Genomic DNA, 23,836 nt, shown 5'->3' with positions numbered 1-23,836 from the left:
TTCAAAACTAATCACACATATATGATATTAAAATATTTTCCTTTTTTTATTTTGATATTGAATAGCCAAAATATTAGTGGATTTCTTATTTAAGGTTGATCAAAGTCATTAGCTGCATCATTAAAAAAATTAAAAAAGATGGATTTTTGTCAAAAGTACTTTATTATGCAATTGAAAATAAGAGCATCAAAAACAAAAAGAAAAAGTTTAGGTCCTTGTACAATAGTTGTTAAACCCGATCTAATCTAATTGGTTGACTCGAAAAATCTGGGACCTAAAGTCAATCTTGAGTTAAGTTTTTAGTTGAACAAGATAAGATACTGATTCAATTAAATCTTAATGACTCGATTAACCCGACCAAACCTGATTAACATCTTATTAGGTCGATAACCAAAAAAAAAAAAAAAACAACATCGTTTTAATAATAACATTTGACCCAATGATCTAGATTTTTTTAGGGTTAGTTCATAGATCGAATCAAATAACATCTATATGTAGCACTTCCCAAATGTTTCAAGTTGGTGTGCCAACAATTTATTATTTTCTTAATTAAGGGCAAAGGACATGTTAGTAGAAAACAAAACAATTGCCAAAAGTCACATGGAAGTCCTCGATTGTAAGTTTCAAAAGAGTGATTGTATTAAAATGGAAAAGGCTAACTTTCATATACTCAATTGAGAAAAATGAAATGTTGGTATACCTATAAAACTGGTCATCCAAAATAACCACTAGTTAATAATTTCCCAAAATATAAGAGAGCGTGTATCCCACTCTCCTCATCCCAACGTGGAAACAAAATTAAATTAAATTCCACACAAAAAAGCTATAAAACCCCCAAACCCAAACCCCTGGTTCCCGACCCCTAAAAAATGGCCGATCCCATCCTCGACCACCACCCACCTCCGCCGACGCCACCACCACCATCTCTGCCGCAGAATCCGAATACGTCGACGGAGAACATGGCGGAGGACTTCAATTCCCAACTCCCAACCCCTCCCCTCGATCCTCTCTTTTTCGATCAAAATCCTGACAACTTTGACGTTCTAGATCTGTCCTCTAATTTCGACGATATTTCCGATTTTGACATCACCTTTGATGATCTCCCTGACCTCTACTTACCTTACGAGAACGAACAGTTCTTAATCCCCAACAACAACACAGTCAACCCTGATCCGGGTCAACCCGATAATAACCTAGATCTTCAACCGGGTCCCTTTGAAGGTTGTTTTGGGGATTTTGCTTCTAATACGGTCAATTTGGAGTCGACCGACTCGGGTGGACCCGGGACTTGTGGCGATCATGGCGGGTTGGAGGTTGATAAGTATGTTGATAAGTATCTTAATCCGTCGCCGTCCGAGGCTGAGAGTTGTGATTCGGGTGGTTCTGATTATCGGAGCTCGGTCTTGAGTCCGGTGTCGTCTCATGGGTCTGGGAATTCCGGGTCGGGTGTGTTGAGTGCTGGTTCGCCGGAATCAGGTACGAATGTTAATCCCTGTAATTTTGTTGTTGATAAAAAATTTGTGAAAACTGAAACTGAAAGTGCGAAGAAGCGGAAAAGTGCTAAAATTGCGGTAGCTAAGAGGAAAAAAGAAATGGGCGATGAAGAAAATGGAGAGATTATGCGGAACTTGAAGTCCCGGAAAGCGGAGAGTGAGAATGTGAGTGTTAATGTTAGTGGGAGTGCGAGTTTGAGTGGAGAAGAGGACAGGAGGAAGGCGAGGTTAATGAGGAATCGTGAAAGTGCACAGTTGTCTAGGCAAAGAAAGAAGCATTATGTTGAGGAATTAGAAGATAAGGTGAGAATGATGCATTCCACGATAGCTCAATTGAATGGTAAAGTTTCCTATTTTATGGCTGAAAACGCCACTTTACGACGACAATTGAGTGGAAACGGTGCATGTCCGCCACCAATGTATGCGCCCATGGCGCCTTATCCCTGGGTGCCGTGTGCACCTTATGTTGTTAAGCCACAAGGGTCTCAAGTGCCATTGGTTCCTATTCCTAGGTTGAAGCCACAAAAGACTGTGCCAGTGGCAAAGCCTAAGAAGGTTGAGAGTAAGAAAGGGGAGGGGAAAACTAAGAAGGTTGCCAGTGTTAGTTTGTTTGGTTTCTTGTTTTTTATTTTGTTGTTCCGTTGTTTGGTTCCGATCGTGGATGTTAAGTTTGGAGGAGTCAGAGAGGGTGGGATGGGTGGGCTTGGTTTTGTTAGTGAGAAGTTTTTTGATCAGCATAAAGGAAGGGTTTTGATTGTTGATGGGCACACAAATGGGTCGCATGAGAAGGTCGGTGTTGGGTATTCTAATTATAGAAGACATTGTGAGAGAGGTCATAATGGCTGTCTGGAGCATGATTCTGCAAATAAAGGAGCTTCTGAGCGTTTACCTGGATCCGATGAATTTGGTCAGTTTGGTAATGCCAGTGAACACCTCGTTGCGTCCTTGTACGTACCAAGAAATGATAAGCTTGTGAAAATAGATGGAAACTTGATAATTCATTCTGTTCTGGCAAGCGAGAGACCTATGGCCTCTCACGAGAGTCCTGAAGTGAATATCACAAAGGAGACGGCACTGGCTATTCCTGGTGTTGGTAATAATAGAGGGAGACATTCTCATGTGTATAGAACTCATACCGAGCGACAGAAGGCGCTTGATTCTGGATCTGCTGACACGTCAAAGGACAATTTGAAGTCATCCGCAGCTAAAGGTAAACTGCAGCAGTGGTTCCGTGAAGGCCTTGCAGGTAATTATTATGCCTTGTCATGCATTTTATACATTTCATGCATGCATATAAGTTGCTATATTTTATGCTTTCATATATAAACTGTCCATTGAAATTTAAAATTTATATTCATCCATGGCATCCTGGTTGATGTTTCTTTTCATTGTTCTTTCAGTATATAGTTTATCATGTGCTGAGCAATGAATCAAACCTAGTGTAGGTGGTTTATGGATTTTCAACATCATTTTTGGTTTTATTTGTCTTTAAGTTTGTAAAGACCAATAGAGTCTCGCTCATCAAAAAGAATTCAAACATAAAATAATGGACACTAACAGAGGATCAGCTGGAGTACTGGCAGATGTTGAGTTGAATAGAAGACGAGGAATTTGAGACAGAATGGGTGTATGGAAATACTGGAAACTTGTGAGCTCTAAAGAAAATGCATTTGCCATTCCATTGTCTGATTAACTGAAATCTGGATTGTGGGATTTAAGTTTTTAATTGCTGCACCTATGCTCTGCCTTTTAGTTACAACTTGTAGATTTTGGATTGTTTATTTCCTTTTTTAACAATTTTCTGGATGGTGTGTATATATATATATATGCTGTGTGCTTAATTCTGTGTACAAACAATTCATTCTCCTAGATTTGTTTTTCCATGTCCTTGAATGTTTATTTATTTACACATCAGGGACCTGAGTAACTGGCAGTTTTTTACTCTTTTTTTTGGCTTCTCTAGTACTTGTTAACAGCGGTTGCTTTATTTTCTTCTTTTCAGGGCCATTGTTGAGTCATGGTATGTGCACTGAAGTTTTCCAGTTTGATGTCTCACCTGCACCAGGAGCCATAGTTCCTGCTTCCTCAGTTGCCAATATGACAGCAGAGCGCCAACAGAATAATTGTACTCACCTCAAGAAGGGGAACAATAGAAGGATCCTCCGTGGCCTGCCAATTCCTCTTCCGGGATCTGATCTCAATATTACTGGAGAACATGTTGGAAGGAACACCCAGAAAGAGAACTTTCATGGCAATAAATCGGTTTCTCCAATGGTTGTCTCTGTCCTCGTTGATCCCAGAGAGTCCAGCGACAGGGAGGTTGATGGCGTGATCACCCCGAAGTCACTTTCTCGGATTTTTGTCGTGGTGCTCTTAGACAGCATAAAATATGTAACTTATTCATGCGTGCTTCCGAGCGCTGGTCCTCTCCTACACCTGGTGACAACTTGAGGATGGAAAGCAGTTGGGATTATTTTAAACTTTACCCAACTTCAGCTCCCAGTTTTGTAAACAGGAGAATACCATTATTAGTATCCACTTTAACCTCCTTTTGTACTCTTAAACTTATTTATTATCACTAACATTTACTTATCATGACTGTACTGTTCTTATAAATGGTTGAGAATCCGATCCACAATCTTGTAACACCTTCAATTGGTTTGTGAATCACTCTTATTCATCCTGGTTTGCTTATTCTTGTGTTCCCTTTGATATGCTTGCCATCTCTTCTTATGTCTGCCCCAAATTATCATTATCATTTTGTTTTTGGATTCTCCAAAATTAAGTCCTGTGTTTTTTATTTTTCTTATAAATTTTGAAGGGTCAATCCTGGTTTGATCCTTCAAAACTAAATCATCATAGAATGAAGATTCTTTTATTTTTATGGAACCAATTTAGAAAAAGTTACTGTTTGATACGATGAGGAATTCTTATGTAAAACATGTAAGATTGTTGAGTTCTAGCAAATCCCAGGAACCACTTTTACAGCCTCTTCAGTTTAATGTCTCTTATATTTCTTCTCTTGCTCTTAAAACAACATCAAATAAGCAGCTATACTTGTCTGTTATTCCAACTTTATGCTGGTTTTTCCTAATTTTTGTGTTTGCGGTGAAACAAACGCAGCAAAGTGTTTGGTAAAAAACCAAACTATATTTTATATTGTGGGCCCACAAAAAAATTAAGTTTGAAACGCAGTTTTTGTGAAGCAGTTTTTATATATATTTTTAATTGAGTTTCATAAAAATAAATGTTTTTTGCTGCACATAAACTTCACCATAATTTTTACTAAACACGTATCTAAATCCAACTAACTATAGCTAATCGTACTTTTTTAAAACTTATTTTTTTTCAAATCATAATCACAAAAGCTACCTAAAAATCAAACACACTCTTAAACTCTAGTGCTTAACTAGTGAGAGCTTCGAACATACTTGCTACATCCGACTCGATAAATTGACTTGGAAAACTTATGACCCGAAACTTATCTGGGCCGGGTTATAAGTTGAATTGAAAAATACATTGTCTTAATAAAATTTAGTTGATTTAGTTAATCTGTTGCAAACCATTGGGTTAATATCAATAATTATTTTTTTACACAGAACAAAATCACAAACGATTGACCTTGTTGACATGATGACTTGTATGACCGAGAGTCGGACAACTATGGTTTTGAATTGGAAACTCTTCCATGAATTATTTCAAGAGCAACTAGCAAGGACACTAAAATAATGGAAATATAAGATGTTAAAATTTTCATATATTGAACATACAGACACAGGGCAGATTCTTTCTTAGTGGTTTGTTCTTGAACAACTTCCCGTGGCCTTGATTTTGTTCAGATTCAATGATCAAATCATGTTTGGTTTCGCCTACATTGTAGTTAAAAGGTAGAGGTACAGACTTGAATGCACGATACTTGCCAACGTTGTTCAAATATTCATTCTCCAACCTGGTGAATCAAACAGAATGTGGACGAACTTAACTATCAGCAATGCGATCCTTAGATCATCTGCAAAACTCAAAATTTGTCTGAAAATGGCAATTTTATGAACGTTTTAAATGAAATCAGTGGGACCTGCGAAAAAATTCCATGTCCCACGGCAAATAAACTCGAGGCCAAGCTACAATTGCAATTAAGGACTGTCTATGTAGGAAAGACACTTGGAAGTTCAGGACAGTTTACAATCAGGCAAATCTCAGCAATACATTCAGGACCTGCTTGTGGAGGTTTCTTGAAAGAGCTGAAACCTTTTTCTTTCTCGTCTTTTATTTTCTTGTCTGCAATCTGTAAGGATTATGGACACCACCTATCTCCACATTGGTATGATATTGTCCACTTTGGGCCTAAGCCCTCATGGATTTGCTCTTGGGCTATACCCAAAAGGCCTCATACCAATGGAGATATTTGTCCATCCTTATATACCCATGATCCTCCCCATTTCTAGCCAATGTGGGACTTTGGTCGTATACCCAACAATCCTCCCCTCGAACAAAGAACCACCGAGCCTCCCCTCAAACCGATCATTCATCCGTCCATTCTCTACCAACCAGGATTCTTCATTCTCTACTTCATCGTGTTGGGGTTAGAACACGTCCATGAAGCATCCAGAGAGCACTACCTGACTTGAGAGTTTTTGCTCTTTCTAGGTCAACTCCTCTTCACCGTGTTGGGATCAGGACACGTTCATGAAGCATCTGGAGCACACCGCCTATCCAATAGAGCTGATCCATGGATTACATCGTGATTGGGGGCCCACCACCTTTTGTTCGGCATTCCGAGGATTCATCCATCATGGCTAACTCCGGGGCCTGGCTCTGATACCACTTGTAAGGATACTGGCATGCAAACCCGACAAGATAAAAGGCAAGGGACAAGATAAAATGAGAAATTAGACACACAAGAATTTACGTGGTTCACCCAATTGGCTACGTCTACGGACAAGTATAGAAGGATTTTACTAAGTAATGTGGGAATTACAACCTCTCTCTAACAATAGGAGAACAACTGAAATCTCTCTATTACTAGGAGAAAACACCTCACTTACTTTCTCACAAATACCTCACAACTTTGTGGGATTACTCTCTCTTCACTCTCTCTACTTGCTCTCAATTTTCTCTCTTGTGGTGTGATTTATATGGCAAGGATGCACTGCCTATTTATAGGCAAGCATCCTTGCCTTTGTCTTGCAAAAGACAAAGCAAGGCAAGTGGCACAAGTTTGGTGCCTACAATTTGTGACTAAGGAAGGATGGCTTCACCACCATTGTTGACTCCCACCATTGTTGACTTAGGTGGCTGGACTTAGGTGGCTGGCTTCACATTCTCCCACTTGAAGACTTTGATGATTTAATCAAGTCTTCACACTTGATCATCTGTGATTCTTCTATCCTTTCTATACTTGCCATCTTCATGCTGCTTACGTTTTTACTAGGCCATAAGAGGATCTGCACCATATGTACTTGTCAGTGTTGACTGGTTTGGTTAAAGCATCTGCTGGGTTTTCCTTCGTGTGAACCTTCTGAAAATCTACACTTCCATCTTCCACCACTTCGCGAACAAAGTGATATTGAACATCTATATGTTTTGTTCTTGAATGAAACGCTGGATTCCTTGCAATATGCAAAGCACTCTGACTATCACAATACAAAAGAATCTTCTCTTGTTTGTGCCCGAGCTCTTCCATAAGTTTCTTCATCCATATTGCTTCTTTACAAGCTTGTGTAGCTGCCATGTACTCAGCTTCTGTTGTGGATAAAGCTACAACAGCCTGAAGTTTAGAGACCCAGCTCACAGCTCCTCCCGCAATTATGAACACATAGCCTGTAGTGGATTTTCTTTTCTCAAGGTCGCCAGCAAAATCTGAATCAACATAACCTCTGACAGTAAATTCTGATCCTCCATAACATAATGCGGCATCTGAGGTACCCTTGATGTATCTCAAGATCCTCTTAATAGTATTCCAATGCTCTCTACCAGGATTTGCCATGTATCGACTAGCTGCTCCCACTGCTTGTGCAATGTCTGGTCTTGTACATATCATGGCAAACATTAAACTTCCCACTGCTGATGCATACGGTACTCGAGACATCTCCATCCTCTCTGCTTCATTGCTAGGAGACATACTTGAGGATAATTTGAAGTTAACAGGAAGTGGGGTGGAAATTGGCTTACAATCTTGCATGTTGAAGCGACGCAAGATCTTCTTCAGATAATTCTTCTGAGAAAGCCAAATCTTCCTCTTACTTCTGTCTCGGTGAATTTGCATCCCTAGAATCTTGTTTGCTGGTCCTAAGTCCTTCATATCGAACTCCCTAGCCAATTGTGCCTTCAATTCTTGGACTCGATCTTTGTTGGGGCCTATTACCAACATGTCATCCACGTACAACAACAAAATGATGAAAACATCATCTTCTTCAAACCTCTTGTAATACGTACAATGGTCTGAACTGAGTCTGTTGTACCCAAGGCTAATTATGAAGGAATCAAATCTCTTGTACCAACACCTCGGCGCCTGTTTGAGACCGTATAGAGATTTGTTCAACCTGCAAACCAAGTTCTCCTTGCCTGTTTCAGCAAAACCCTCTGGTTGGAGCATATAAATTTCTTCTTCAAGTTCTCCATGAAGAAATGCAGTTTTCACATCTAACTGCTCTAAGTGAAGATCAAATATAGCACACATTGCCAAGACTACTTTGATTGTAGTAAGTCGTACCACCGGAGAAAATATCTCATTGAAGTCTATTCCTTCTTTCTGAGCATATCCTTTCACCACCAATCTTGCACGGTACCGCTCCACTTGATCATTGCCATCACGCTTTATCTTGTAAATCCATTTGTTGCCAATGGCCTTCCTTCCTTGTGGTAGCGGAACAAGATCCCAAGTGTTGTTCTTATGTAGAGCTTCAATCTCCTCTTACATTGCTGTCATCCACGTAGATACATTTGTGCTTTTGATAGCCTCATGGAAAGTTGATGGCTCTCCATCCTCTGTTAGAAGACAGTATGCAATGTTGCTCTCAGTAACATATTCTGAGTGCCAAGCCGGTGGTCTTCTTTCACGAGTTGACCGTCGAACTTCAGGAGTTTCAGACTCTATTTGTTCTTGTTCTTCATGCTCTTGTGCAGCTTCAGAAGAAGTATGATTCTGAGTATTTTCCATCTGGACTGCTGTAGTCTCCTTTGGAATGCTATTATGTTCTTCCATTTGCATTTTACCTTCTGCAAATATAACATCTCTGCTGATGACTACCTTGTGGGCAGTGGGATCCCACAAGCGATACCCCTTCACTACATCAGCATATCCCAAGAATACACATTTTCTGGATTTTGAATCCAGCTTGCTGACTTCTTGAGTATTGTACATCACGTACACAAGACTTCCAAATATATGCAATTGAGAATAATCAGCTGGTTTTCCAGTCCACATCTCCATCGGTGTCTTCAGCTCAATTGCAGTTGACGGAGATCGATTTATCACATAACAGGCGGTATTGACTGCTTCTGCCCAGAATGACTTTCCTAGACCTGCAGTCTTCAACATTGCTCTTGTTCTTTCTAATAGAGTTCTGTTCATCCGCTCTGCCACTCCATTTTGTTGTGGAGTGTATGCCGTTGTGAACTGCCTTTTGATACCTTCATGTTGACAGAAGTTATCAAATTCATCACTGGTATATTCTCCTCCATTGTCAGTCCTCAAACACTTGATCTTCTTTTCAGATTCAAGTTCCACCCGCGCTTTGAAAGTTTTAAAGACTGCGAGCACATCTGCCTTCCTTCTAATTGGGTACACCCAACATCTCCTGGAGAAGTCATCTATAAATGATACAAAGTATCTTGCTCCTCCCAGGGATACAACCGGTGCTTGCCAAACATCAGAGTGAATCAGGTCTAAGATGCATTTGCTCTTAGTTGTTGATGTGCCAAACTTCAACCTGTGCTGTTTGCTTGTAACACAATGCTCACAAAAGGGTAAAGTAACCTTTGTAAGCCCAGGGAGTAACTTCTGATCAGAGAGAACTTTCAAACCTTTCTCTGACATGTGGCCTAGTTTTTGATGCCACATCATCGTCTTCTCTTCTGCAGGACTGGCTGATGCAATTGATGCTTCTGCCCCATGATGTGTTTCTCCCATTAATACAAACATGTTTGCAACTGTCTTTCTCGCCTTTAAAACCACCAGCGCTCCTTTGACAATTTTCATTATTCCATTGTCTGTTCGGATCTTACAGCCAAGACTATCAAATTGTCCCACGGACAAAAGATTTTTCTTTAAGTCTTTCACATGACGCACTCCTGTAATAGTACGAATTAAGCCATCATACATCTTCAATTTGATGGTGCCAATGCCAGCAATCTCTAAAGCATGATTATCACCCATGAACACTGAGCCTCCAGAGGTGGGTTCGTATGTATGAAACCAATCTCGATTAGGAGTCATATGCCATGTTGCTCCTGAATCCATTACCCAAACCTCTGTGAGCTCTTTTCTATCTGTAGAGACTGTTGCTGCTTCACTATATAAAACCTCTCCATCTTCTGAGGTGCTTGCAACACATCCTTGAGGTTTTGATGACTCTGTAGTATTCTCTATACCCTTTTTAAACCAACAATCCTTTTTGAAGTGCCCTTTTCTGCCACAGTTGTAGCATTTCACAGCCTTCTTACTTCTTGATTTGGACCTCCCTTGCCTTTGACTCCCACTGGAGCCACGCTCCGTTGATCTCCCTCTTGACACCAACAATGCCTCTGCTTGGTTTGAACTATTTCTGTCTCCTTTATTTTTGCGCCTATTTTCTTCTTCCAAGATGGCGGCTGCAACATCATCAAAGACTAAATAGTCTGTGAGGATATTATTGGTCAAGTTGATAATGAGTTGATCATACGAATCTGGAAGACTTTGAAGTAGAAGCTCTGCACGTTCACTTTCCTCTATTTGTTGACCCAACGTAGTGAGTTGTGAAAATAGAGTTCTTATTGTGTTGATGTGGTCAGTCACCGCCGTGGTTTCTGCCATTCGAAGGGTATAAAGTCTCCGCTTTAAGAAAATCTTATTGTGCAAAGACTTGGACTCATATAGCTTTGTTAGAGTCTCTCATATCTCCTTAGCTGTTTTCTTCTCCGCCACACTTGATAATACTTCATCGGCTAATGCTAAATGTATGTTAGCAATAGCATTGCCATCCATCTCATTCCATTTTGCATTATCAGTGATCTCCGCGGGCCGATCCCCAATTGCTGCCAAGCAATTGTCTTTCCTTAAGATTGCTTTGATTCTCATTTTCCAGAGTGAGAAATTGCTCCCATTGAACCTCTCAATCTCATACTTTGCTGCCATTTTATTCACCGTGATCTATTCAGCTATCACCGTTTCACAGATCTGTAACGTATATAGAAATAGTATCGTGTGAATAATACTTCACTAAGTAAGTTCCCAGGAAAGATTGGAGGGGTCACAAACGGTCCCGCTTAAAACCCAATCTCCTTAGACAGAACTTCCTAGACTGTATTTAATCACCGCACTGGCTTTCTATATACGCCAACAGTAGCGTATGTGAACAGTACCGTATGGATGAATAGTGCCGTATAGGTGAATAGTGCCGTAGACGTGAATAGTAACCGTATACACGAATAACTTTTGTGTATTAACAACACCAACCAAAAGTCCCACATTGGCTAGAAATGGGGAGGATCATGGGTATATAAGGATGGACAAATATCTCCATTGGTATGAGGCCTTTTGGGTCTAGCCCAAGAGCAAATCCATGAGGGCTTAGGCCCAAAGTGGACAATATCATACCAATGTGGAGATAGGTGGTGTCCATAATCCTTACAAGTGGTATCAGAGCCAGGCCCCGGAGTTAGCCATGATGGATGAATCCTCGGAATGCCGAACAAAAGGTGGTGGGCCCCCAATCACGATGTAATCCATGGATCAGCTCTATTGGATAAGCGGTGTGCTCCAGATGCTTCATGAACGTGTCCTGATCCCAACACGGTGAAGAGGAGTTGACCTAGAAAGAGCAAAAACTCTCAAGTCAGGTAGTGCTCTCTGGATGCTTCATGGACGTGTTCTAACCCCAACACGATGAAGTAGAGAATGAAGAATCCTGGTTGGTAGAGAATGGACGGATGAATGATCGGTTTGAGGGGAGGCTCGGTGGTTTTTTGTTCGAGGGGAGGATTGTTGGGTATACGACCAAAGTCCCACATTGGCTAGAAATGGGGAGGATCATGGGTATATAAGGATGGACAAATATCTCCATTGGTATGAGGCCTTTTGGGTATAGCCCAAGAGCAAATCCATGAGGGCTTAGGCCCAAAGTGGACAATATCATACCAATGTGGAGATAGGTGGTGTCCATAATCCTTACAAGCCAACACAATCTTTATAGTCTTGATTGGCACCTCAACTTTGATCCTTCCTACTACTCTTCCCTGACAAGAGGAGTCCTAGTTCTTGTACAAAAATACAACAAATTAGACACAAGTAACACAGAATATTGATTGAATAGGTCATCATTGAAAAAACAATTTTGTTATTGAATATTTTTTCTTCGAGTGTTTTCGTCTCTCTAATAAATTTAATTTTTTTTAATAAATTTAAAACCTTACCTAAACAAACTAGAAAATCCAAATCCAAAACTAAAAAGAAAAAATAACAAAACTAGCCTAAAAATATCTTTTAAATTTAATTTATAGGTATTTCAAAACTCAAATGATTACAACAAGTCAACCTTATATAACTTAGATTATAAAATTCCTTGATCAAATTGAAGTATTATTTAACAGTCAGATTAAAAATTATATGATTTTTTTTATCAGGCTACCACTAAGGTTTTTTTTTAAGCTTAATATTATCCCATTAATCCATAAATATTACTATAAAATTATCCACACAATCTAATTGTGGCATATCCGTATCTCATTTATTAGAACCATCTACGTCACTTGATTTAATTTATTGTCCGAATTGTACCATCGAAGTTTAGGTTTTTTTGTCAGGACGATCATTCTATACAATCCAAGCCTTTTCTTTAGCTTAACTTTATTCCATCCGTCCATAAATATCCATGCAAAATTATCTACGCATCCTAGTTGTGGCACATCCGTATCTCACTTGATCAGAACAACCTCCATCACCCATTACCTGATTTTTTTGTTTGAATTGTACCATCAATGGCAGGGTGTCTTGCGTACAGTTTCCTACCCAAAGTATCGAGCAAGCAAGAAGCAATAGTCCTTTTCAGCTCTACGTGGTGTTTTGTGAGATCATGAACCTCTTTTTGCAACAAGAGTGTAATGTTTTGTATTAAAAGATAGGAAATGGCAACAAGGCCCTTGAATGCTTAGATGTAGGAATAAATTAAATGAGGGGTAGTGTGGTAATTGAACAATAGTTGATATATATAAATAGAGAGGAGAAAAAAAAAAAAAAAACAAAAGAGAGATCTGAATTTTGAGAGAGAACCGGCAGGAGAGAAAGGGAGAAAGAAGAAGAAGAAGAGAAAAGAGGGAAATTAGAAAGGAAATAGAAAGGAGTTGGAGGAAATAAGTAAAAAGGTAAGATTTAGGTTGTTAAATGTGTAAATTTGTATTATTGAGCTTTTAATTTTGGTTTTGATAAATGTTAGGGTTTTGAAAATTTGTGTTTTGGGTTTAATTGATGAATTAAATTGAATGTTATAAGGTTGATTGTTATGGGTAATTGATTAATGAGTTGATTATGGAAGATTGTGATGATTTTGAGTTATGAATTGTGTAAATGGTGAATGTTGAGTTAGAAATTTGGCAAGAACAGTAGGTTTCTGTTAAAAATTCTGGGTTGGAGGTTGAAGATGACGAAAATTCAATTTGGTCCCTCAATTTTGGAAAATTACAGTTTAGTCCCCAAACTTTGGAAAATTTGCAGATTGGTCCCTGGAGCATATTCCGAGATTCTGAACAGAATAACATATGAATTATGGACAGAATTACTGTATAGATAAGAGAATTTAACACTTTCAATTTAGTCCTTCAATTTGACAAAATTACAATTTAACCCTAAAAATTTGGTAAAATTCCAGAATGGTCCTTGGAGTATAATGAGATGATCTGGACAGAAATGAGGACTAATTATGGTCAGAATTTCAGTATATTCATGGATTTATGATAAATTTCAGTTTGGTCCTCCAATTAGACAAAAATTGCAATTTGACCCTTAAAAATAGGATAAATTACATATTAGTCCCTAGCTGTAATACTAGCTTTTGCAGATTGGTTTGATGAATAATGAAGGGTTATTTAGTGAATTATTGCCAATTTTATTAGTTGTTTTATTATGAATTAGATTTCGGGAAAACCGTTAAATGTTGGGTTTTTAGGAAAGATAACTAGTTAGTTCAAAAACATATAGGGTTATGGAATACACCCTTAGTTAAGTGTATTAAATAAGTTAAATATTCTTTCAAGTCGTTCTTGAATATGTCTCCTTTATATTCAGATAATCCTGATATTCTACCGGCGGGACGTCAGTAGGATTTTCTTCGATATCAGCTTTGAGTTTTGTTGCTTTTGAGTCAGGTGAGTGGATAATTTTCCATATGCATGAGAAATAGTATAAATATTTGATTTGTTAATATGAATTGAGTCATGCTTCTTGATAATATATATGTTGATTATTATCCTTGTTTTGATAAAGCATGATCAATTGTTGAATCTGAATTCTTGATATGAACCAGTATATATTTTGAATTGAATTCTGAATTGATAGCTCCTCATTTGATTGATGTCATGAGTTGAGCCTTGAGATATTAATATGTCTGTTTGATTATGATTATGAACCTATGGTATGTCAGTCAGAATACCCATGCTAACAGGGTAGTGTTAGTCTTTGTGCACATCGTATCTGAACCCTAGTTGGTCGGGGGAGTCACCAACCTGTGTGGACTGATCATCCCACAGTACGGAGCCTCATGCTCATTGCATTTTGATTTTCTGACTAGTTTTACCATATGATATTCTTGTTATGGCCTATTTGAGAAACCTTTCTATAAGAACCTAGAGCCATACTTGTATATATATTTCTCATTGCTGTATTACCTCGTGTGTGTATATTGAACGTTATCTACTCACTGAGTTGTTGAACTCACCATCTCATTATTTATCCTTTTCAGGCTTATAGCTTGATAGCAGGTCACTTTTGTTGGACTTTCCGAACCTGCTCTTTTGGTTGTAATTTGTACATTTTCCTTTATGTCTAGTTAGTGCTCCAAAACTCCGAATTTATATTAACTCTTGTATTAAGACAATTCAATTATATTATGAAGTTGATTTTGTTATTAATGCTGCGTTGAACTCTGATTGAGTTAGGATAAGTTTGTGTGTAAGTTTGGGTTCGCATAGGTATGGAACCTTGGAGGGGAACCTTGCCTATGTGCCGGTCATGGATCCGGGATTCGGGTCGTGACAAAGAGTGGAGACAAGAACCCTAGATGATACTACGGGGAACCTCTTAAGCTGGTCCAAAGCAGATATATAGGCATTGACAAACTTCAGGAGACATTGAAGTGGAAGTGGCCACAGCATTTGCAGATTTCTTAGCAGACTCAAGCAGCGATAGGAACTGTTTCTCCATTCCTAACCGATCTTATCAACTAGCATGGGCTTAATGACTTAATCTAAAGAGCAAGAAAAAAAAGGGTAAGATCTTATCAACTAGCTATGGTCAATCCTAGTGTGACCCTGAATCCGATTGATTAGAGGAAACCAACGTGGAAGTTTAAGACTATAAATCCTTATAGAATGATATATGATTCTTTTATGGAATCCTAAAATCCGATTGTTTTTTTAAGGAAACCAATATAAAAGTCTCAACAATTTTTGAAAAACACGAACAAATTGGTTTCTATGTTCTCTGGCAATGCATTTACTTATTTGCTCTTCCTTTTTCCAGGGCCCAATATTGTTGAGTTCTGGCAAATCCCAGGAGCCATATTTACTGTTCTTGTGGTTAATGTCTTACGTTTTTCTTGTCTTGCATTTAGTTTAGAAAACATCAAATAAGTTACTATCTTGTCTTGTTATTCCAACATCTGAGCTCTAGTCCTGAACTAGTGAACTGAAGCAGGAGTTTTGAATCAGAAACTCTTCCATAAATACTTCGGTAGCTAGCCCTAGTGTCCCTGGCTTACATTATGCAAATAAAGATGTTGAATTGTCATGTATTACACACACACGGCATTTTCTTTCTCAGTGATTTGTTCTTGGACAACCTCTAGTATTTTTGCAAATATAAGATGTTAAACTGTCTATGCGTTTTGTTCTGATGCAATAACCAGCTCATGCTTTTCTTGTCTCATGCTGTATTCAAATGGTAGAGGCACAGCCTTGAATGCACGATACTTGCCAACGTTGTGTAAGTGTTCATTCTCCAACCTGGCCTATCAAACATAATGTGAATAGAATCAACTATCAGCAATGCAATTGTCTAGATCATCCACAAAACTCAATCTATTATGAAATTGAGAATTCTGAAATCAGTCAAACCAGAAAAAATTCCATATTCCACGGCCAATAATCTCGAGGCTAGCTACAATTGCAACTAAGGATTGCCTGTGTAGGAAAGGCAGTCGGAAATTCAAGACAGTTTGCAACCAGGCAAATCTCAGCAATACATTCAAGACCTGCATTACCGACATCATGAGAGTTGGTCAGGACTTGTTCTGGAGCTGATGAATATAATTTGAAACCTGGTTTACATTTTTTTTTCATTTCATACGAGCCCCACAGTTTCAGTTTTGTGCTACAAGTGCTAGTAGGATAATTCTGATTTGTCATGTGTTTTTCTTACTCACCATTGCTCCAAAATATACACTTCTGTAAGGGATAAGGAGTTTGCCTCTCAGAAACCAGTTCTTAGACTGAGATTGCAAAAGTCCCCAGTCCATGACTAGGTCCCAATATGTACCATATAGAACTGCAATTACTGAAGAAACCGAGGCTAATATTTTCCAGCCAAGTCCTTTGTTAAGACTGTATGCAGTCCTTGTGCATATGGCAACAAGTGTGCAGAATATTTAAGCTCATTATATCTTTGCATCTTGTTCTTCGCTTCTTAGAGGCGTCGAAGACACTGAAAAATTTGTAATTGTATGTGCCAAGGCCTAACTTAAGAAGTAACGAGTCTTTAAAGCAGTTGGAAATTTTGAACAACTCTTAGTATCGCAGAAGATTCAAGTTACACACCTGAAGAAGACGAGACCAATAAGGAATGACAGCAACAATGAAATAGGAAGTGTTGTATACATCATTGGTTTTGCAGGTATTTTGTCTCAGTTTATTGTCTCCCCAGCCATAATAGCATATGTAGAACTCCAAGCTTCTAAGGGCTTGCACCTACAATTAAATAATGATGGATGCTCAATAACAAAGCAACAGTATTTGTGTGATGATTGAAGGCATATATAGCCCTGGTTTATATACAAACCTGGTTAACTGATCTGTTAAGAAGGAATCTTGAAAACTGCCCTGTAATCGAAAAACAGATATCACAGGTCAATAGGTTGATCCCATTTATATATTTTATTCTAGTATAAGCCTGACTACATTTTTCACCTTGTACATAGGAGCGAAGATGCAGTGAAACAAACATGGGATAAGGAAAGAAGCGACTTGATCGGTATAAAATGTTGATTGGGCAGAGGAATATGATGATAACTACAAGCTGAAAAGACCAGGGAAAAAAAGGAATTGTTTAGAGCAGATATATTTTGAAATTTGGTAGGGGAAGTATTTTGAATAGCTTCAATAGTCTAACCACAACCAAACTTAGAGGTACAAGTTCAGTGTTCAGTCAATGCTTGGCAATCATTTGTCTTTGGATCGATTTCCATATCAAGGTTTGCCAGCACGCTGGCAAGTGACAAGACTACTAGACCAAAGCCTAACAGCAGAACTTCTCTATAACCCAGTTCTGTTCCTTGTTTGAAGCCAAATATGAAGGAATAATTGATGCGGTACCGCCTCCAGAAGTATTTATTGGCAGCATACATAAGCATATGCAGAACAACAAACGCAAACAGGCTGCAAACAAGTATGGAAATGACTTGCTAAATAAGTATTGAATGAACGACAGACACAGCTAAGACTGTACTAAAGGAAAATCTCCTGTTGTGTTCTGTTAATTCTTGATACCCTTCATTAGCAAAGGTCATGTAAAATAAGGAAGCATGAATGCTTCAAATAGACCTGTAAAGAGGAAACATGTTACAAACCTGTAAAGAGGAAACATGTTTTCCATTTACTGGTCTTTTCCTTTCTTATCCAGAATATTTCGAGCATGTATGATTAATGTAAGAGCTAGAATGAGATCCAATGTGCAGCCAACAAATAAACCTTGAAGTTTTCACACAAAACAGATTCAGTAAAAAACATGATTGCTTAAAACATGTTTCTGTTCATTTTCATCAGTTAGTGTCTTACCGGAAAATGTTATTCTATGTCATTCTTTTTTTGATTGTGGTCATCAGGTGTCCCTCGCCTTGCTTCGGTTTGAATTGGAGAAATGCTTGGTGAGTTTCAATATGTTTTTCATCAAAATTTATTTTTTTTTAGTATTTTTGGATTGTTTTGATATACTATGTTAAAAATAAATTTTAAAAAAAAATAATAAAAAATTATTTTAATGTTTTTTCAAGCAAAAAACATTTTAAAAAACAACTGTAATTATATTTCTAAAACCTCAGTACAGCTAACATGCAGAGAAAGCACCAATTTATTTATAGGAAAAGTTGCTAGTGGAGACCAGTTTATCTCTCAATTCCTAGGTGATGTCTTAAAAGTGCACAATATTTGATTACTGTTTCGACATAATAGAGACGAAGATAACATGTTTCTTTGTTTTTTATGTTTTGAAAGGACATAAAATTACTTTAAAATTGCCCGGAAACATTTATTTTTATATTTCTGCCTCTATTCTTATAATTAAACACGTTTTTGTCCAGCCTGAATCTGTTTTTTCTATCCTACTACAGTAACCAAACACAAATGAGTTCCATATTTAAGATTATCAGTGTTGTGGTCTCAGACAAATACAAAAGGAAAATGCAAAACAACAGAATAAGAATCAGAATCACATCTTGTTTCGTCCCTTCATTAAGTCAAGCATTGGGAACTTGTCTTAAATTTTTGGAAGTCACAGATTCTAAGACAGAAGAAAAATATTGCTCATAGGGCAACGAACAAGTATAATCATATATGCTCACATATAGCAAATATTTCTGCAAATCCCATCTAAATTTTTTGCCTGAAGGGTGGATTGTCATTTTATTGTGGGCAAGCAAGGATTTTGCCTGAGTAGTCTAATAATGGACCTGGTCTCATTCTGTGTTGGTCACTGGACTGACATAATATTTTAAAAGATTGAGATAATAAGAGTGATTCCTACAAAGCAATAATTACTAGTCCTAAGCCTCTTGAAGTTTTGTTTTCATCTAAATAAACTATACTATCAAAACAAGATGATGAAACAAAGAGATGACAATGTTAAGCATACATCTAGATTAGCCAGGGCTACATGCCCTGGTAACTTTCTTTGATTCTGGTGTTATGCAGATCACTGAACTATAAAGGGATAAAAGGCCTAAGTGGCTGCTTTCTTATTCTCACTGTTCTGTTACGATCATGTGCGTGTACATTGGTAGTTGTAATTAACGAGTTTGATTGTGACTAGATGATGATATTCTTCATAACTGCTTGATCCTGAAATGTTAAAAATTTCTGTTCATTAGGCATGGATTTACTATAAGTTAGAAATGATGTCATAGCCTCATCTGGGAAGTCTATATCTTTGATTAGTGAAGTTCGATACCTGCCGATGTGCATCCTCATGTTTGCTTAACATTCCTATTTTGATCACCTGATGGTCTCACTAGTCTATCCTGAATTCATCTTCTTGGCAGTGTCAACTGGGGTGTACAGTATCTCCTTCACTGGAAGTAAGGTGCATAGAACATATAACAATGGCTGGAAAAAATTATAGAAGCTAAAGATGCTACTGATAGTGAACAAAACAACTCTGCGTTCCTACGGACGACAGAGGCATAGAGACTGAAAATATCCGACACAGGCCACTTTGATTCCATAGACCAAGCAATAAGCCAGTAATGAAGTGAGGACAATCCACATGGTAATAGGAAGTCTATAAAATGGAGAATAGTCCTTGCCTTGATACATCAACTAAAGAAAGTTGAGGAGGACAGGCATGATAAAGGTGAAAATGGCAAGGATTAAATTTAGGGCAGTGACTTGATCTTGTTGGACATAGTTTCTTGCTGCCATGAAGGCAATGTTTGATGAAACCTGTCTCTGGGAGAAGAGCATTTGCATGTAGTAGGGTAGGGGAACTAGAATAGCTTGGCTTAGAGAATGTTTTTGTTTCACAGGATTGACTAAAAATTGATGAATTTGTTTTATTAATAACATGCTAAACAAACAAAATTTACACTTCATAGATTTGAGTAACACATGAAATAATGAAAAACTGTTAAATTGAATTGAATTTACTGTACAGTAACGTCATCAGTTGTTAAACCAATTGCACCTTGCATACATATAGATCACACAAGCTATAAAGGCCTCAAGATTCCACAGGATCAACAGATTTGTACTCTTGTCCTGCTTTCTTCTTCTCCTTCAGCAAAGATTTCATCCGGATTTGTGCATTCTCGAATTGCCTATGATTGCTTGCCATCTCTTCTGATGTCATAGTCACAAGTTTCTCTGGCTTAATCTGTCCCAGAAGAACTTTCCTTCTCAAATCTGGATTCTTTGGATCCTTCAAGTTGAACAGAACAGACCTGTACTTCACTGTCTTGGCGCCATTGAATGCCCCCATCTTCTGAAACATTACCGATTCAACATCTGCAGCAACACATAATGGGTCACGCGAGCTTACTGCTCTCCTCAAGCCTGCTTCAGTTTCCTTGGCAACTCTGGTCAGTGATTCCACAAGAATGGATCGGACCTTGCCTCGTAAAGCATCATCGCACTTGACAGGTTCTTTTGATGGCTTATTGAAACTACCAAAACCTTTTACTTTCTCTTGCGCTGTGACGCACGTAGTAGATGCTTGTGGTAGTTTCTTGAAACCACTGAAACTTTTTTCTTTCTCTTGCACTGTGACGCCTTTGGCAGATGCTTGTGGTGGTTTCTTGAAACCACTGAAACTTTTTTCTTTCTCTTGCACTGTGACGCCCTTGGCAGATGCTTGTGGTGGTTTCTTGAAACCACTGAAACTTTTTTCTTTCTCTTGCACTGTGACGCCCTTGGCAGATGCTTGTGGTGGTTTCTTGAAACCGCTCTTGATACTTTCCACTTTCCCTGCTGGCTTTATGATTTTCTTGGCAGGTGCAAGTAGTGGTTTCTTGATACAGCTTATTGTATTTTCCACCTTCTCCTCAGGTTTTCTGGTTTGCTTGGCAGGTACTAGTGGCGGTTTCTTGAAACAGCTCAGACCCGTTTCCGTCTCTTTTATTTTCTTCTCTTCATTCTTTACAGTCTTGATAGGCATGCCAACTTCAACCCTTCCTAGTATTCTTCCGCGCATCTTGACAATGAGAGTCCCGTTCCTTGACACACCGCCAGACTTCGTCAGCTGAGTTTTTCCATCAATGGTAGGGTGTCTTGCGTACAGTTTTCTTCTCCAAGTATAGAGCAAGCAAGAAGCAGCAGTCTTGATCATCTTTACAGGGTGTCTTGTGAGACATTCAACCTGTTTCGCGACAGGAGTGAAGAGAAGAACCCTAGATGATATTACAGGGAACCTCTTGAGTTGGCCCAGAGCGGCTAGGCATCGATGAACTTCAGGAATCATCGAAGAAGAAGTGACTGCAGCATCTGCAGATGTCTTTGCTGACTCAAACAACGACAGAAACTGTTGCTCCATTGATGATCAGTGATCTTATCAACTAGGGCTTAATCAGAAAAACTCCAAAGAGGAAAGAAAAAAAACTAAATTGGATGTTTAGGTTTCGGTGGGGATATAGGGTCCTGTTTTCTTTTATAGGTATGAGGGTCATCCTAATTTCATACTGAATCCGATAGCTTATATGAAATAGGTACACAAATCCGATGATTTGAGGAAAATATTGCGGAATTTTCTGAAATTTGAATCCTATGTAATGAGGAATTCTAAGATAGTTTCTATTTCTGAACAATACTTGCTCAATACTAGAATCCTATGTAATGAGGAATTCTAAGATAGTTTCTATTTTTGAACAACACTGAATCCGATTTCTTAGAGGAAATAGGCACACAAATCCGATGATTTTAGGAAACTACTGTAGAATTTTCTGACATTTGAATCCTATGCAAGGAGGAATTGTAACATAGTTTCTATTTTTGAACAGTACTTGTATTGAAACTCTTGACTAAAATAGACAGCAGAAAAAATCAAGTAAACCAAGTGCTACTTAATTGTTTCTTTTACCCTCCCTTCACAGACTCCTGGCATGCATGGACACTACTGAAGGCTTCCTGCTCTAGCAATTGTCATGGATTTAGGAATTTTGGTATTCTACAGATCATTGAATTACAAAGGGATGAAAGGCCTGGATTAATGACTGTATTCTTAGTCTCATGGTTTTGTTGGATCATATGTACATTAGTAGTCTCACATTTCAATCGATGAGTTTCATTTGGATATTCATCTCTAATGTTTCCTTGTCCTAATATTTTCAAAAATCTTCTTCAAATGTATTTGTGTGCCCTAGTACAAATGGTGTCAAAGTGGAAGTCTATATCTTTGATCCGAGGAGTTCCATACGGGCCAACGCGCATCAGCTGATGTATGCCTGACACTCCTATGTTGTGCAGATTCCATCTCCATGGTATTCCAAATGGTGCTGTATAGTAACTCCCATATTGAAAATAAGGTGCACAGCAGATATAGGATTGGCTGCATACAGTCTGGAAAGAGTATAGAGGCTAAAGAAGCTACTGATAGTGAACCAAACAACATCGCGCCACTACGAACTGCAGAGGCGTAGACTGGAGACTTGAAATATTTGGCACAGGATATTTCAACTCCATAGACCACACAGTAAGCAATGACACAAGTAAGGCCAATCCACATAGTAATGGGGTGTGTATCAAATGGAGAATAGTCCTTTCCTTGATACATTAACTCAAGAAAGCAGAGGAGGACAGGCATGATGAAGGTGAAAATGGCATGGGTTGAATTTGGGGTGTTCAGCTGATCTTGTTGGACATAGTTTTTCGCAGTCATGAATGCAATGTTCAATGAAACTTGTCTCTGTGGGAAAAACATTTGCAAAGGCTAGGAGTGGGGAAGATAGATTTAGCTAGGTTTAGAAATATGCTCTGATATTGTGTCAAGACAACAAGTGTTAAATTGGGTGGATTTGTAATGTTCCAAAACATCCCTTGACTTCTATTTTATAGTTGGATCTGTGGTCTTTTATAGACCATCCAAGACCTTGGTGCTCACAATCATTAAATCCAATGGTTCAAGATCAGGTTTGTTGCTTAGAATTCACCAATGATTTCCACGGACCTGAACCTCCCTTGATCCCTTTGCAAGGGCAATTTTTTATTTTTTTTTGCTAAAGTCTCTTAGGTTTCTACTTTTCTTCGTAGTTGAAAACTGAGGTTGTCACAACTCACAAGACTACCTATCTTGGGTGCTCCAGGGACAAAAACACCATACAAGAAAAATTTGGGCCCAGAGCTAGTCATTTGTCAATGTTTTTTTTTAGTTTTATGAGAAACACTAATCCATGGTAGTCACCGGACCACCATAATTGAAACCTGAGTACTTGGATGGTCCATTGACTACTTTTTTCCTTGTAGGCAAAGCTCCCTACTAGAAGTCAATGCTGAGGTTTTTAATGTGTACACAACTGCTACTCTGTTTATTTTTATTTTGAAAATTTTAATTTTTTTCTTTGTTTTAAATTAATATTTTTTTTAGTGTTTTTAGATATTTTGATGTGTTGATATTAAAAATAATTTTTAAAAAGTAAAAAAAATATTATTTTAATATATTTTTAAATGAATAGCAACTGCAATCATACTCTCAAAGCACTCCATCCAAGGATTCACTGTTCTAGACATTTTTATCTCGGTAATCCTAGGGTCTGAAAGATGCCACTTCCTCTTTGATCAATGTAGAGTTTTAGTTTCTACAAAGATAGGAAACTGCTGTGAAACTTACCTAATCCAGTGCCATTTATGTTTAGTGACCACCCATGTCTTTGGTGGTCTCAAGAATCAAGACTCGAATATCATCAAATTGCCTCTTAGTCTAATGAATTGGAAACCGATTCGACCTATAAAACAGAAGTAAA

The 23,836-nt window shown here is 38.3% G+C and overlaps 2 protein-coding genes, 1 long non-coding RNA gene and 1 pseudogene across 3 annotated transcripts; 2 read left to right on the top strand and 2 right to left on the bottom strand.

Moving 5' to 3' along the window:
* Positions 1-766: 766 nt before the first annotated feature.
* On the top strand, positions 767-4,187 carry LOC18108930 (bZIP transcription factor 17). Its single transcript, XM_006387135.3, has 2 exons — positions 767-2,739; positions 3,496-4,187. The coding sequence occupies exons 1-2, from the start codon at positions 870-872 to the stop codon at positions 3,942-3,944; spliced, it is 2,319 nt and encodes a 772-aa protein (XP_006387197.3). The 5' UTR covers positions 767-869; the 3' UTR covers positions 3,945-4,187.
* Positions 4,188-12,793: 8,606 nt separating this feature from the next.
* On the top strand, positions 12,794-14,813 carry LOC127905415 (uncharacterized). Its single transcript, XR_008059395.1, has 3 exons — positions 12,794-13,052; positions 13,972-14,051; positions 14,645-14,813. It is a non-coding gene; the product is annotated as an uncharacterized LOC127905415 (long non-coding RNA).
* Positions 14,814-15,778: 965 nt separating this feature from the next.
* LOC127905418 (phosphate transporter PHO1 homolog 8-like) lies at positions 15,779-18,063 on the bottom strand (annotated as a pseudogene).
* A 1,937-nt stretch (positions 18,064-20,000) lies between these two features.
* LOC7495682 (transcription elongation factor TFIIS) lies at positions 20,001-21,647 on the bottom strand. The gene has a single exon (XM_002307921.3). The coding sequence runs from the start codon at positions 21,412-21,414 to the stop codon at positions 20,107-20,109; it is 1,308 nt and encodes a 435-aa protein (XP_002307957.2). The 5' UTR covers positions 21,415-21,647; the 3' UTR covers positions 20,001-20,106.
* Between the last annotated feature and the right edge of the window lie 2,189 nt (positions 21,648-23,836).

The sequence above is a fragment of the Populus trichocarpa genome, chromosome 6, assembly GCF_000002775.5.
Source record: "Populus trichocarpa isolate Nisqually-1 chromosome 6, P.trichocarpa_v4.1, whole genome shotgun sequence".
Taxonomy (NCBI): Eukaryota; Viridiplantae; Streptophyta; class Magnoliopsida; order Malpighiales; family Salicaceae; genus Populus; species Populus trichocarpa.
The sequence above is the reverse complement of the archived record's forward strand: the minus strand, read 5'-3'. Positions and strand labels throughout refer to the sequence as shown.

Coding starts and splice junctions, on each gene's coding strand:
- LOC7495682 (XM_002307921.3), bottom strand. CDS start 21,414: ATGGAGCAACAGTTTCTGTCGTTGTTTGAGTCAGCAAAGACATCTGCA.
- LOC18108930 (XM_006387135.3), top strand. CDS start 870: ATGGCCGATCCCATCCTCGACCACCACCCACCTCCGCCGACGCCACCA. Junction 2,740..3,495: donor GTTCCGTGAAGGCCTTGCAG/GTAATTATTATG, acceptor TCTTCTTTTCAG/GGCCATTGTTGAGTCATGGT.